Source organism: Crotalus tigris, unplaced genomic scaffold (genome assembly GCF_016545835.1).
Source record: "Crotalus tigris isolate CLP2741 ecotype Arizona unplaced genomic scaffold, ASM1654583v1 scf7180000024383.4638030, whole genome shotgun sequence".
NCBI classification, from domain to species: Eukaryota; Metazoa; Chordata; class Lepidosauria; order Squamata; family Viperidae; genus Crotalus; species Crotalus tigris.
In genome coordinates, this window is record NW_024100553.1 from 4,185,753 (window position 1) to 4,199,982 (window position 14,230).

General features: G+C 42.7%; 2 protein-coding genes across 3 annotated transcripts in view; one reads left to right on the forward strand and one right to left on the reverse strand.

Annotated features, from left to right (window-relative positions):
• The first annotated feature begins 3,772 nt into the window (after window positions 1-3,772).
• LOC120301441 (caveolin-3-like) lies at window positions 3,773-10,583 on the forward strand. Its single transcript, XM_039328694.1, has 2 exons — window positions 3,773-4,032; window positions 9,201-10,583. The coding sequence occupies exons 1-2, from the start codon at window positions 3,904-3,906 to the stop codon at window positions 9,549-9,551; spliced, it is 480 nt and encodes a 159-aa protein (XP_039184628.1). The 5' UTR covers window positions 3,773-3,903; the 3' UTR covers window positions 9,552-10,583.
• Window position 10,584: 1 nt separating this feature from the next.
• ARHGAP4 (Rho GTPase activating protein 4) overlaps window positions 10,585-14,230 on the reverse strand; it is a 46,236-nt gene continuing 42,590 nt past the window's right edge. For both annotated transcript variants that reach the window (XM_039328691.1, XM_039328690.1), the window contains exons 20-23: window positions 13,684-13,770; window positions 13,361-13,504; window positions 12,200-12,293; window positions 10,585-12,110 (exon numbers count right to left, since the gene is read on the reverse strand). In XM_039328691.1, the coding sequence (XP_039184625.1) occupies window positions 11,898-12,110; window positions 12,200-12,293; window positions 13,361-13,504; window positions 13,684-13,770 (538 nt within the window). In that variant the 3' untranslated portion in view covers window positions 10,585-11,897. The remainder of the gene's footprint in view (window positions 12,111-12,199; window positions 12,294-13,360; window positions 13,505-13,683; window positions 13,771-14,230) is intronic.

Here is a 14,230-nt window from a genome sequence, read left to right on the forward strand (position 1 = left end):
GTCAGAGCATCCCGCAGCCATCTGAAACCTTCACAAGCTGGATTCCGATAAGCAAAGTCAATGGAGAAACCAGCAGGAAGCCACAGGTCAGTCATATAACACTGCGCTTAACAACCCATGGTGATTCAGTTACAACTGCAGCCCAAACCTGACAGGACGGACTAAGTTGGCGTGGTTGCATGATATCATGTTTAATGACTGCACTGCTTAACAACAGAGTTACCAGTCCCTATTCTGATCAGTAAGTAACGACCATCACTACTGTTTTTATTACTTGGTGGGGATACTCTCTTGCCTATGCCAGCAGTATTTCAACTGTTCACCAGAATATTTCTGGAAACTGCTGGCTGCAGCTGCATGTTACTAAGGCTGCCATTCCTTTACAATAACTATCTACAGTATTTGAAATCTGGGGTGAAACAGACCAGAAGTCTGCCAATTTCCTGTTGTAGCTTAAATGACAGATCATAGGTGCGGTGAAAGGGTGAGGTCTGGATGAGGCAATCCTCAGTGCTCCTGGCAGCTCCTGTGCTGCTCTTGTGACCAGTCACTTGGTCATTTCTGAATGCAATTCTATCAAATCTACATCCAACAATAGCCCAGCTGACAAATCAGGAAGGGTGGAGGGAATTTTCTTGATGTACCATGTGATCAATTCTTGCTTCAGTCTGAACCCCACCTCCGCACCTTCCCAATTTGCCTGCCAAGCAATTGGGACATAGGTTAACTGGACTTCCAAGATAACCCACGTAGCCATGTTGAGATACAGCTCAGTGATCCAGTGCAGGGCACCTTCACAGCAGCAACCTATCATTCAGGCAACTTGAAAGGGGCTAAATCCCCCAATCCTCCTCCCCACACCAAGACCACACCATCATACATTAAGTAATATACTTAAGGCTAGTTACTCCATAGGCTGACAATAATGGGAGGAAGAGAAAATGAAGCCAGAGCAATCCCCCAATTTTTGCTCTTAAATCATCCTGTAATACAGCTGCCTAGAATTAAACTTTACAGGTAGTCCTCGATTTATGACCATTCATTCAACTACCACTTGAGGTTATGATAGTGCTGAAAAAAGTGAGTTACAACTGGTCCTTGAAGTTATGACCATTGAAACGCGCCCCCCCCTCCGCCAGTCACATGATGGGGCCGAAATAGAGCCTCATGGCAGTAGAATTATTTATACAAAATGCAGGCTGGTACTTGTCCGTGTACATGTGCCTTGGATTTAATGACTGCCTCTGCTCTCTGCCTAATATCAGCCAATCAGACACATGCATATACAAACATCTCCATGATAAGACCACACCTTAAAATGCCACATTTCTTTTGCCCACTGCCCTGGGGATAGTAAAGCCTACAGCTGCTGGTGCCCATCATGATGGTGTCCCCTAAAGCTTTGGCTGGCAGCAAAGTAGCTGCGTGCACTCATACAGCAAGGCTAATGTTACAAGCACATATTTCTCTTTCTCAAGCATGGCATTGGGCTGGCAGGAGGCCACGGTGGTGCCGATGCCAGAGTCAGCTGCACACGGGGGACACCCACCCTGTGATCTTTCTCTTGCCTCCCTGGCAGAGGAGTCCTGTACCCTCTAGAAATGACCAGTGGCTGCTAAATTTAACTACAGTACATAGTGATGGGAGTTCATGCTGTACTCATTTCAAGTGCCATTGCTTTGTTTAGTGCTGGGTGAAAACCTGTTGTTTGTGGGTGTCAGAGATTGCATCATCTCTTTATCCCTAAGAGACTTTTTAACCAAATGGCAGGGCTAGCTGAGGGGGAAAGGTTTTGACAATTATCTCTTGTGTTTGTTTCTCACTGTACCTATTCTAAGTTAAATCAGTCTCTGTTTGAGAGTTCCTTCCCCTAACCTCTTTCTTCTACTCTCTCCCTCTTCAAGATTTATTTAAAACTTTGTCTTGTATGCCTTTCTTCAAAAATCTAGCTTTTGCTTCAAATATACTGTATCTATTAGCATTCATTTATGGCTGAGCTAAGCTCATACTCCAAGATAATTATATCATGATATGTACTAGCTGTTTCTATAACAACAAACCTATCTAATTAGCACCATAGGGTGCATATTGTTAATGCTTCTACTAACAGGGATGATTTGTGAATAACTATCCAGCAGGAATGCTTGTGGCCAAAATGAGGTTTTCGTTCAGTTCTCTGCACACTATTACACTATATTGCAGGGGTATCAAACTCACCACATCACGTGACGTGTCACGATGTATCATGATTTTTTTTCCATTGCCGGCAATGGGGTGGGCATGGTTTCATCTGGCTCGTGGGCCAGCAGTTTGACACCCCTGCTGTATTGCTTTCCAGGGGAGGGGTGGGGTTCTGTCTAAAACTACAGAGGCTGCATTCACACAACTTACTTTAACTGGTCACCCTTTTCTTAGTTTGCATCTTACACCAATCCATAAAGTAACCATATTGGTTGGATTCACACAATCCGCTGAAACAGAAACCTATACTAATCAACATTAACATTAACCAAACTTGGTATGTTGTACCACTGCAGCCACAAGGTATTTACCTGACCTGGCTAAACAAGTTGTGTAAGCAATTAGTGAATGACTGGAGGAGGAAGGGGTTGTATAACTTACGAATTTTGTGAGGTTTGACTGAAGTTTAAGCCTCCCTCATCTGGATGCTACAATTTCTCACTTGCCACGAGTACACTCCTTATGAAAATCTTATAGCAATAGCTGGGCTGAATAAAGTTCTGCACATCCTTCCATTTTTCTTTTACTCACTTGCAAGTAAGTAATAGCTAAGCATTGACTCTTCAACTTGAATTAAATCCATTTATGAAGGACAGTATCACTCAGCTTGCAGAATACTTTTTACAAATAAAGATTATTTGTAGTTCAGGGTTGAAATGAGGGATTAGCACTGAGGATGTTACCTAGTTTGGGTAATGAAATGTCTGCAAGAAAACATCCAAGGTCAGAGAGCACCAAGGATCCCTCAGAGTACTTTCCCCCCATTACCCAGAGAATTTTCTAAAACTGGAAAATGTTTCCCGAAATTTGTTGAGAAGCCCCAAATGCTTTTGCTATTTATTTCCAGCCTGTAGAAATAGAAAATACTTAAACTGAGCTTCTGGATAGAGATACCCCATCTTCAGCTATTGTTATCTTTGGTTGGCCAAGTCAACAAGAGTCATTTTGACCTCCAAATAGAATCTGCCCTGGGGCTGGTGTAAAACAAGAACCTTTTTTGGAAACAAAGTCATAACATAGTATATATTAATAAGATACATATTGCTGAACCATGGTCCTATGTTCATCTTGCCATTAACTCAAGTCACTGAATTTTGTTTGCTGCAGATTTGTGCAGGGTTTCAGAAACCCCTTTGAGTAGTGACAATAGCACTGCAACAGAAATAAATTGGTGTCTTTGAAAAAATGCATTTATATTCCCAGTTTCATCTCTCTGAAAATTTGTTTGTGTCCTTTCAAATAACCTAATTATTTTTCCTTCAGCTGATTATTATTTTGAATGAGATGTACATAATCCAGACTGAGACACAGGTAACCAATACATTTAAATTTCATTTCAAAAACCCTGATTTATCTACAGTTCTATAATTATGTGTAGTGACCTTGTTTTTTTTAACAAATAAAGGTGAAAAGACTACCTAGACTGTAAACTATTCAGACTAGCTAAAAACCAACTGAGTCTTGACTGGAAGGGAGGTGCATTCTGGCTCCAGTGGCAACTATTTCTATCTGTGAACTGCTGTCAAGAGTTATCAAGAGAGAAAAGGGAGGGGGGGGCAGCAACAGCGGAGAGCCGTTCTTCCCTGACAGTCAGAGGCAACTGGTGGCTGCTTTTCAGAGAGAAAGACAGACAGACCCTGAACAGGAAACAGACCCAGAGCTATGGCCCAACAAGAAGAACAAGAAGTAATAGACGTGATTCTGGAAAAGATTGACTCCCGGGACCCTCTCACCAAAGAGATTGATTTGGTGGAAAGAGACCCCAAGCAGATCAACCAAGAGGTGGTCAAGGTGAGCATATATCTCCCGGGGCATGGGACAAAAAAGTAGCAGCAGCAGAAAGGGATTCTTTTCACAAAGTTCCCTGAAGATTGGAAAGAAAGAAGCAAAAAGTCAGTCTCACTAGATAGACCAGATCAGGAAATCAATCAATTCCACAGGGAGGCTAACACTTCTGTATTTTTGTTGAGACTGGGTATATAATAACAGAATTTGGCAAGTTTGATTGTGCTGTCCCCCCTCCTCCTCCTTCATTGAATCAGGAACCGGTCTTCCTGAGCCATTCCCTAAATGTTATCTTGTGGGTCTGGATTTAACAGAGAATAACAGAATAAATACTTCGGCCCCTTTTGCCTAAGTAATAGGGGTTCCTGCATATTTTCTCCAAAGTCATCTTCCCTACCCTCTACAATAATATAAACTACAGAAGGTGAATGCATAGTATATAATGTTTCTGCAAAGAGTTGTTGGGGCTGCATATATTACTCTAGATGTAGAGGAGAAGGGTGCTTCCACTCCTCCAAGCTAAACCTTATTCTTCACACCATGTACTGCATAAATCTATGCTCTCCCTCTCCTCCCCCACCTCCAAAAAGAGTGGCTGCTTCCCAAGAAGTGTATTATTTTTAAAAGCTAGATTGTGGTTTAGTTTTACAGTTTAGTTCATTGCGTTTAGAATTTAGCACATTGTATGAACTCTGTATATTGAGCTACATTATAATCATATTGAGTAAAATCAAGCTGGCCACGGTGAAATGGAGGAACAGGAAAAGTAGCAATGACAAAGGTAGGAAGGGACAAAAAGTAATCAGGAGTTGCCACATTCAGCCTTCAGGGCTTCCTAGATGGGTTTCAAACTCTTTTTTTCTAATGGAAACACTTTCGTGAAAGCTAAGTCACAAAGGAAGCTCCCCGTACTTGCCAGGCAATGACTGATTCTGGAAATGTTGGAAAGATAGGGAAAGAGAAAGTAGAACAGATAGTGTTTGCAATTGAACAGACAGAGAAAAGAGGGTGAGATGTGTAAGCAAAAAGGTGTGGTTGGCGTCATGCACTTCTGGGGTTCTCACATGAATGTCTGAAGGCGATTCAGATCACCGCCAAGAACCAGCACTTTTCGCCCAACCTGGACTCTTCGAGGAAGCCCAGAAACAAAACAGTAGCGCAATAGCCCCCTCTAGTGGCAGATGAGAAAGACAGTCATGCGGAAATAGGAACATGCAATTGATAGATAGCGGCTAAGTAAAACATCATTTTTATTGCAGTCCTTAACAAAAGGCTTTATTATTAATAAATATAGGCCTAACGTAATTAAAAATGAATAAAGTCACAAGAAGGACAACTTTTTAAGAAAGTCTTACTGCACTTTCTTCAGCATTTCTTCCAAGCATCACAGAAGCAGGACTTTAGAGCAATTGGTCAATGCCATTGAGAAGCAAGAATGAAAGAGAAGGAATGCCATTCTCGCTCTTCACTATGTTTAGCAGGATATGGGGAAGTGGAGCGGAGGATCACCATTACATTCTCCACTAACATAATTACCGTAATTTTAAGGAAAAGCTGACTCCTTGTCCCCTTCCTCTTTTTAGGGAATATATCATGCCTTCACTTTGCTATTATACTGAAAACTGAGATAGATTCATATCTTTGTAGGGGATAAAGTTTATGTTATCATTTCTATGTGTTACTCATTCAGCTAAGAGAATGTGACCTACCCCAAACTGATCGTCAAAGTAGCTTCTTTTAGAGAAGCTGGGCTATGACTTTATTATCCCCAACCCTCAGAGTACTTGTTCTATCCTAGTCTTAGTGTTAGGCCAGACATGTCAAACACAAGGCCCGGGGGCCGGATGTAGCCCGCGAAGTGGTTCCATGTGGCCTGCGAAGCCATCCTGGAAACAGTGAGGGAACGGCCCCCACTGCCTTGGCCCTGGCCCAGGTTGGCCAGGAGCCAATGTACAATTTTGTGGTGGCCATCTATGCTGAAACGCATTCAGTCTTAGCTCCACAAGGCCATCTGGAAACAGCGAGGAACCGGCCCCTGCCGCATCGGCCCCACCTCCTGGGTGCATACTGGGGAGGTGTCACCCTTTGTGAGGAATGAAGAAATGCACCATCGCCTGGAAGTGGCCAGCAAATGGCCCTCGCCTACTTTACATATCCGGCTTGATGGGCTCCAGCGGAAGGGTTTCAGCAGGCAGCTCAGCTCCTCCAGTGGACCATGCCTTGGCACTTGCCCTGGTCCTACCCTCTTCTGCCAGAGACCCTCAGATCTGTCCCACTCCTGCCCAGGCCCCACAGGCACCCTTGAATCGAACGATGTAGAGCTGGCCATGCCCACCCAATAGGCCACACCCACTCCATCCACACCTATCCAGTAGGCCACACACACCCTGGCCACACACACCCGCCCCCCCCCAAGGGCAACCACAATGCTGATGCAGCCCTCAATGAAATTGAGTTTGACACCCCTGTGTTAGGCAGTGTTTCTCAACCTTAGCAACTTTAAGGTATGCAGACTTCAGTTCCCAGAATTCCCCAGCCGGCCATGGTGAATTCTGGGAATTGAAGTCTACACATCTGAAAGCCACCAGGGTGGAGAAAACCTGGTGTAAGATATCTCTTTTGTTGGGTTACAGTCCCAGCTGTTCAAATGAAGGATTTCAAAGACACCCCATTAATGCAATGCTGCAAAATAAGCTGGCCAATATTCCATCTCTATGAGTGCCTTTGGGCTTACATAGGCATTTTTAGAAAGTAGAAATAGCTGGTCCCTGTAATTTACTGCTTTTTGTCCAAAAAGGAAAAAAAATAACAACAAGCAACCCACTATGATCAACTAAGAGTGACAATGGGAAGTTTATGGGGATCTAGAGAAAGATGCATAGCAATCCCAGCATCCTTGTTACATATGAACAGGAATTGTTATACAGTATTTCACACCTACAAAATCTCCATTTTGTGAGTAGGCAACAGTCCTATGGCAGCCATTTTGTGAGCTGGATCAAAACATGCTCTCAAAATACAGGCTTTTGACCATTCTCTCCTTGAAATTTTTTAAGGAGCCTGCAAAATTAGCTCCCACTGTAAATAAAAGTTTAAACACAGTATTCTTGTGTGTATTATATGTGACAATTACCTTTTTAATTATTAATGTTCTGCAAGCACATTATCCACCTAAATAGCTACAAAGGAGGAAAAAAAATAGGACCTCTTCTTCCCATACCTTCCTTTTTTTCTGGGTATCTAATGGCAGTTTTTATCTTCCTAAAACTAATCAAGGCCAAAGGAAAAGAATGCAGTTCTCTTTAATTCAATGTTTTGCTGATTAGGTCACTTTGCAAGAAAGCTAACAAGGTTCTAAAAAGGATTATGGAGTAAAGATAAAATTTTAAAAAATAACACTTGGGAAGGGATAATCAGCCTAAAACTAATCATATACTACAGCAGTGTTCTAAATTCAGTGTTTCTCAACCTCAGCAAGTTTAAGCTGTATGGATTTCAACTCCCCATGCTTGCCAGGGGAATTCTGGGAGTTGAAATCCACACAGCTTAAACTTGTTGAGGTTGAGAAATACTGTTCTAATCCTTTCCACAATGGGAGAAGAGTTGAACTCTGTTCCTAGAAGCTTTTAACTTGAATTTTTGTTTATAATGCAAAACCACTTCTAACCTATCCTTCTTGATAAAACCAGGTTATCCACCAACGATTAAAAACAATGCATAATTTAAACCATCACAGTTACTTCAATTTGTCCTTGATCATGCTTATTTTCCAAAGAATGAAATATTTTGGTTCTTGAGACGAATAGTAAATCCATTCCCCGCCTGCTAATATCTGGTGGAAGGTCAACTCACCAGCAAATCTGGCCCTGCCCTGATTTTGCAATTCTTTCAATGAGATCTGTTCTGGAGAACTTTCTGAGACGGTGCTCCTGGGAAATCAGATTTCACGCCCTGCTATCCGATCTTATCCCCTGCTGAGGCAGTCACTCACCTGCTCTTTACTCCACAAGAGGCACTTCCAAAATTCATATTTCAACAGTGACAGCTCCAAAAGGAAGTTGCTCTGAAGTCTGGAGGTGAAAGGCAGGCTGGGATTGCCTAAATGAAGACTCTCAGTAGCATGTAGGAAAGCTATGCAAATTAATTGCTGTCTTCCTAGTAGTTTTTTCCTGTCTGTCTGTTAGTTATGGTCGGAAGTGTGTAAGATCCTAGTAGTTATCTACTCCAAACCTTCCTTTAAATGCATGATTGCAATTTGAGTACCAGGTGATATTCCATCCATTCGAGAATTATTACATAGCATAATAATAATTACATTATTACATAGAATTACACACATAGCTGAACTCAAGCAGACTTTTTTGTAAGGAAAATAATTCTTTGAAAGCTCAGCTCATTAGAGAAAAGCAGAAGAGGTGGAGGTTAACTCTTCTTCAATCACAGCAACCCTTCCCCACCAAGTTTAACACAGGTTTTTGCCAGAAGTAAATACTGAATATGTTTAGGAACTTAGATTCAGGGGTAAGAGTTAACAGCCCCACTCCACCCCCCAATGAGAAAAATCTTTGTTCCAAATCATACCCACTGTTTTGAGGTTAAAAGCCTGACTTTGTTGGGTAGTTATTAGCTCTATTTCCCTAGAACTAGAAAAAATCTTTTAGCATTCTAGATGTCCAAAATGTATTGTGCTTAACAACACAAAAATTGCTACCCATGATGGAAGAGATTTGGATATAGAAGTCTGGGATAGTATGAAGATTGCTACCTTGGATAAGAGATTAGACCACAAGTCCTCCTTTCTAGTCAATAGTTCTAGTTTAAACCATCTAGAGCAAGGACGTCAAACTGCCAGCCCATGGGCCGGATGCATCATAGCAAAACCGCACCCACCCCATTGCCGGCAATGGCAAAAAAGTCGCGATACATCACGTCATGTGACATTGCAAATTTGACACCCCTGATCTAGAAAACTTCCGGTTTGGGAAGGCTGCTTAATAGCATTAACATTTTTTTCTGTTTTTCTTTCTTTTTCTTTTTCCTCTTTCTTTCTCTTTTTTCTTTCTTCTATTTTTCTTTCTTTTTCTTTCTCCCTCTCGCTTTCTCACTGATACACACACTCTCCAGACTGAAACAAAGCTTTGGCCAATTCACAACCTCTCTTCCTACCTTGCCAGGTAGACTTTGAAGATGTGATCGCTGAGCCAGAGGGCACCCACAGCTTTGATGGAGTGTGGAAGGCCAGCAACACCACCTTTACTGTCAGCAAGTACTGGTGCTACCGGATTCTATCAGGGGCACTGGGGGTGCCCCTTGCCTTGCTCTGGGGCTTCCTCTTTGCCTGTGTTTCTTTCTGCCACATCTGGGGGGCCATGCCTTGCATCAAGAGCTACTTCATAGAGGTGCAGTGCTGTGGGCGCTGCTATGCCTTGTGCATACGTACCTTCTGCGACCCTCTCTTTGAAGCAGTGGGGAAAGTTTGCAGCGACGTCCGAGTGGCCCTGCGCAAGGAACACGCAAAGGACTGAGACTGTCCTTTGGGTCAGGACAGGATTCTGGCTTCATTTTTCCTTCACTTGACCCATCAGATGGGACAGTAGCTCAGCTGGAATCCTGAGTCAGTCGACTGATGGAGGTGGAAACAATCTGGCTGATGGATCTTTACCTTGAATTCCCTGCCCCCCCCCCCAAATTACACCATCTCTTTCTGATTATGGTGGGAAAACATATACTCTAAATCTTGCCAACTTTAAGATGTGTGAACTTTAACTCACAGAATTCCCCAGACACCCGTACTTCAACTCCAAGAAGTAAAGTTGCAAAGATTGAGAAGCTCTGTTCTAAATGCCCTCCCATCTCTCTCACACACACACATACACACGTCACAACACAGTGGCAAGTTCTTCTACACAAGCCCTTTTGTGAAATAAGTAACTGTGGATGAGAACTGCTGTAAGAGTTCTGCAGAGAAAGTATAGCAAGGCTTTCTAGCAGCAGAATGGGACAACTTGCCACGGCCAATTCACCACAGCCAATTCACCATGGCCAAGCATTTGACCTGTGGGTCATTTCAGCATTGTAGCCTCCCCATTCTGGCACCTTCTAGATGTGCCATAATTATAGTACCCAGAATCTTCCAGCAGCCTGGCTGTGGGATTCTGTGAGTTGCCATTCCACAATACATTGAGGCAGCCAATGGGATTAGAGCTATCATATCCGGGATACAAAATTCCAATACTGCCTTAAATCGGCACAAGATGATGTAGTGTGCTAAGAAACCATTTCAGAGATGCTTTAAGTAGAGCACTAATGCCTTACATCTCACATTTTCTCTCTCTCTCCATCTCTGACATTCACTACCTTACGGTTTCAGCCAACCCATTTCATGTCACTACTGTGGTACCTTTCTTTGAAATCACTTTGTGGACACAATATTACTCAATCAGTGCTGCTCTTTCTTAAACCTTAATGCTAATTTCTGCTTTGAACCAAATACTGACAATTTTCTAAAATTACAAAAAAATGTTTTGCATTTTATGACAATAAAACCCAAGCAAATCCTTCAGTGTCTTGTTTATTCTTTATAAAATCCTGACTGGCAGGCGCTTTCTGTGGAGAGTTTATAAATCCAGTTTATTGCAAGAGACAGAAATCAACAGACTGTATAGAGAGATCACAGTACAGTCATTTTTGTTAATGACAAGCTAATACCAGGGCTGTACATATGCTGTAATTCGCAAGAAACTCACAGGATGCGGCATTGGGCACAGAATTCTGCTCCCTGAGAATGTGAAAAAAAATTATATATATATAAAAATTTTATATATATAAAAGAGCAAGTTTCTAGCCCTTATGTCTATAAAGTGATGCTCAAAAATGTGGTTTTAATTTCCTGCTGAAAGTTTGGGTGCCATAAGTCAGATTTCCAGTTGTCAGATTAGTAACATAGATTATGGAAGAGAATCTCTATTAGTTTAATTTGCCTACTTTACCCAGGTTGCAGAATTCAGCTCGACTTTGCACAGCATTTTAAAGCACAGACTACATGCAGCCCTGATTAATACTGAGTAGTAAAGACAAATGATGACAATGGAGTAGAAGGTGGGGAGGAGGGCCGGACAAACTGGACCTTGGATGATGAGGGAAAAATTGGCACATGGGTCCCCACCACAAATATGTCCCCTTACTTTTGCCCCAATGTAGGAGGGTGACGCGTGCAGGGTTGGATGAGGCTGTACCAAGTAGAATGTGTGGAAAGAGTTCTAAAATTCAGACAAATGTATAAAGCATCAAGAGATACATTGCCGGGGTTGAGAGTTGAGGAAAAAAGGAGAGGGGATGAGGGCTAGTGTGAAGCACGTCAGGAAGAGAATAACACATGTACAAAAGAATGCCCTCCCTTTCAGCCCCTGGCACCATAACTCACTAGACATGATTCCCTTCCCAGGGCCAAGAATAGACTCCAGGAATCTTGGCACATTCCCCTCCCCCATGCATCCCTTCAACATGAAGATCCAAGTGCAAACTGTTTGTGACAAAGGAACAACTGGTCTGGGTGTTGGGTCCAGGGCCATCCTGATGAGAGCTGTATGTTTTAGTCCCAGTCACATCCGCAACATGAAATCCTTCAGATGCACCTCCAGTGCAGGAAGATGCCCAACAGCAAATGCATCTTCAACATTTGGCTTGGAAGTCGGAACACAAATGCTTATAATCTTAGATCACCCCCCTTCCCACCCCCCACCAGGAGAGAGCAAGACACAACTGCCCTGAGTTGGTATCCGGAACAGGAAGGAGGAGGAGGAGGAAGAGGAGGATAGCCACAGTATTGGGCAAGTCACAAGGGGGGTGCTTTTCCCCATGTCAAGTTTGACTCACTCTCCATTTCCCAAAGACTTGAAGACCCCTTTGCCCCGCAGAAGCGCCCTGTTTGAAGAGGCTGGCTTGGCAGGGGTGATACCCTTCTTAGCCAAAGAATTGCTCTTTGGGGGTTCAGAATGATTGGGAGGGTCACAAATCCCTGTGTGCTTCAGAGTAGTTTTCCCAAGAAGTTCTTTGAACACAGAATCCATATTTCTGGCAACCTCCTACCAATGGAAAAAGACAAAACATGGTGAAAGGAGCAAGAGAGGGAGGAAAAACTAGAAAAGGGAGGGGAAAATGGATAGGTTCTTACCCGGTCTATCTCTACCCGTTTCTCCACTGGTCCCTGTCTCTCAAAGTTATTGCCAGCCCAGGTCCGTGGAGAAACTTCATTCCAGCGATCTGGCCTGGGGAAAAACAAAGAGCCCCAAAGAGTGTATAAAGCATAAGACTGCATATGGACTTCTTAAGTGTATCCTCAGAGTTCTATCCCTTGTGTTTTTTTCAGTTTTCCGTCCCTCTCAATTATCTTAGTTTATATTTCCCTTCACCCCTTTCCAAGTACTGGTTGTAAAGGATATTTGATAGAGAACAAAATGCCCTTCAGAGAGCCTTGTGGACACACCTTATCAAACTCTGCGACTGGGAATAGTTATTCTTATGACACAATTACTGCTGCCTATCAAGTCACTGTTGGGAAAGCTTATGGAAAGCACACATTTCAGTAACAGAGCAGTGATCAACATCAGGCATCTCCCTTCATGTCATGCCCATTTGTTTTCTCCATTCCTCTGCCAACACTCCTCTGTCTGCATTGACAACATTCTCTTGAAATGCCACTTCAGCTAAATTTTTTTCTAGCCAGACTTTATATCATTAAAAACACTCAGCTGCATTATTAAGAAGAATGCATGGCCTGCCTCTGCTTTATAATGCTTGTTTTGCTTACTTTCTTATTTACTTACTTACTTATTATAAGGGAGCATTCAGAATTGGAAGCTCTGCTTGCTTGCAGGCTGGCTTGTTTGTTTGTTTATTTATTAACAAAGCATTTGAAATGGGAGTCCTGTGACTTATTGTAACAGATCAGTCAAAATTAGAATTTCCCCATTAAATTATATCCCAGACCACACAGATATTTTGTCCATTTTTCTCCTCTCCCATCTAATGCAGATGCTTCTTTTGGAGTCTACCAGGGCAGAAATGAAATACTCCCCAAATATTATTTGGCATTGTCTAGGTCAGGGGTAGGCAACCTTGGCTCTTTTATGACTCGTGGACTTCAACTCCCAGAATTCCTGAGCCAGTATGCTGGCTTAGGAATTCTGGGAGTTGAAGTCCACGAGTCATAAAAGAGCCAAAGTTGCCTACCCCTGGTCTAGGTAATGTAACAGCCACCTCTAAATGTCCCTCCCACCTAATTAATCCAACACATGCCAATACACATTTGGGCCCTCCCCTTCAATGCTCTCACCGATCAACAGGGTGAAAGGTCTTGGCCTGGGTTGGCTGAAGGATGGGAAAGGGCAGGCGGCCCCCATCCATGAACGGTGATGCCAATTTGCGAATGGGGCTGCTCCCTCCACGCTGGCGGCTCACATCTGAATTGACACGCAGCCTAAAATATGAGACAGAATCAGAGAGAGACAGAGAGAGAGAACATCTGCTTAAGAGACAGATCTAGTTCCAAGACAAGCCCTCTTTGGGGCAGCAGGCAACAGATCATAGAGGTAGTATCAGTCACCATCACACAGCACTGAGAATTTGGGTGAGGTCTACCTGCCACACTTCTCCTACCTGCTTGTGGGTTCAGGGAGCAGTTCCTCCAGAGATGGTCCAGTATCAATCTCTAACCTGGAACTGCGGGTGTTAGATTGTTTTTCACTGCAAAAGAAGCAACCAAAGAACCAAGAAAGTTGTTAGAAAGAGGGGCTGATGTCTCCTCCCTAACTAACTCACACCTTCTTTCACAGTCTTATTTTGAGAAGCTCTTGGAGGAGACTTAAATTAACCATTTGAGATAAAAAAAAAAGGCAGCTCCCCACATTTCATATTGCACATCTGTTTTTCTTTGAAAATAAAACAAACCAAACAGTCCCCAAGGAAAACCATCAGAAAAAAAAATCCCTAAGATTCTAGCCCTCAGGTTAGTACATAAAATCTAAAACTAAAAGTCACAATTACAATAAGTGCCATTCCACATGAAAGTAAGAGAAAAGGAAAGGATATCATAGGCTTGAATATGAAAGTTGTCTGATGTTGTGGATTTGATAACATGTATGAAAAATATTGATTTCCTTATGAATATAAAGGCTAAAATGTTTGTCAGAAAGAATGAACTGGT

Bases quoted from the DNA above. Each gene is read 5' to 3' on its own strand.
- LOC120301441 (XM_039328694.1), top strand. From the start codon at position 3,904: ATGGCCCAACAAGAAGAACAAGAAGTAATAGACGTGATTCTGGAAAAG. The intron at 4,033-9,200 runs GTGAGCATATAT...CTACCTTGCCAG, and splicing joins TCAACCAAGAGGTGGTCAAG to GTAGACTTTGAAGATGTGAT.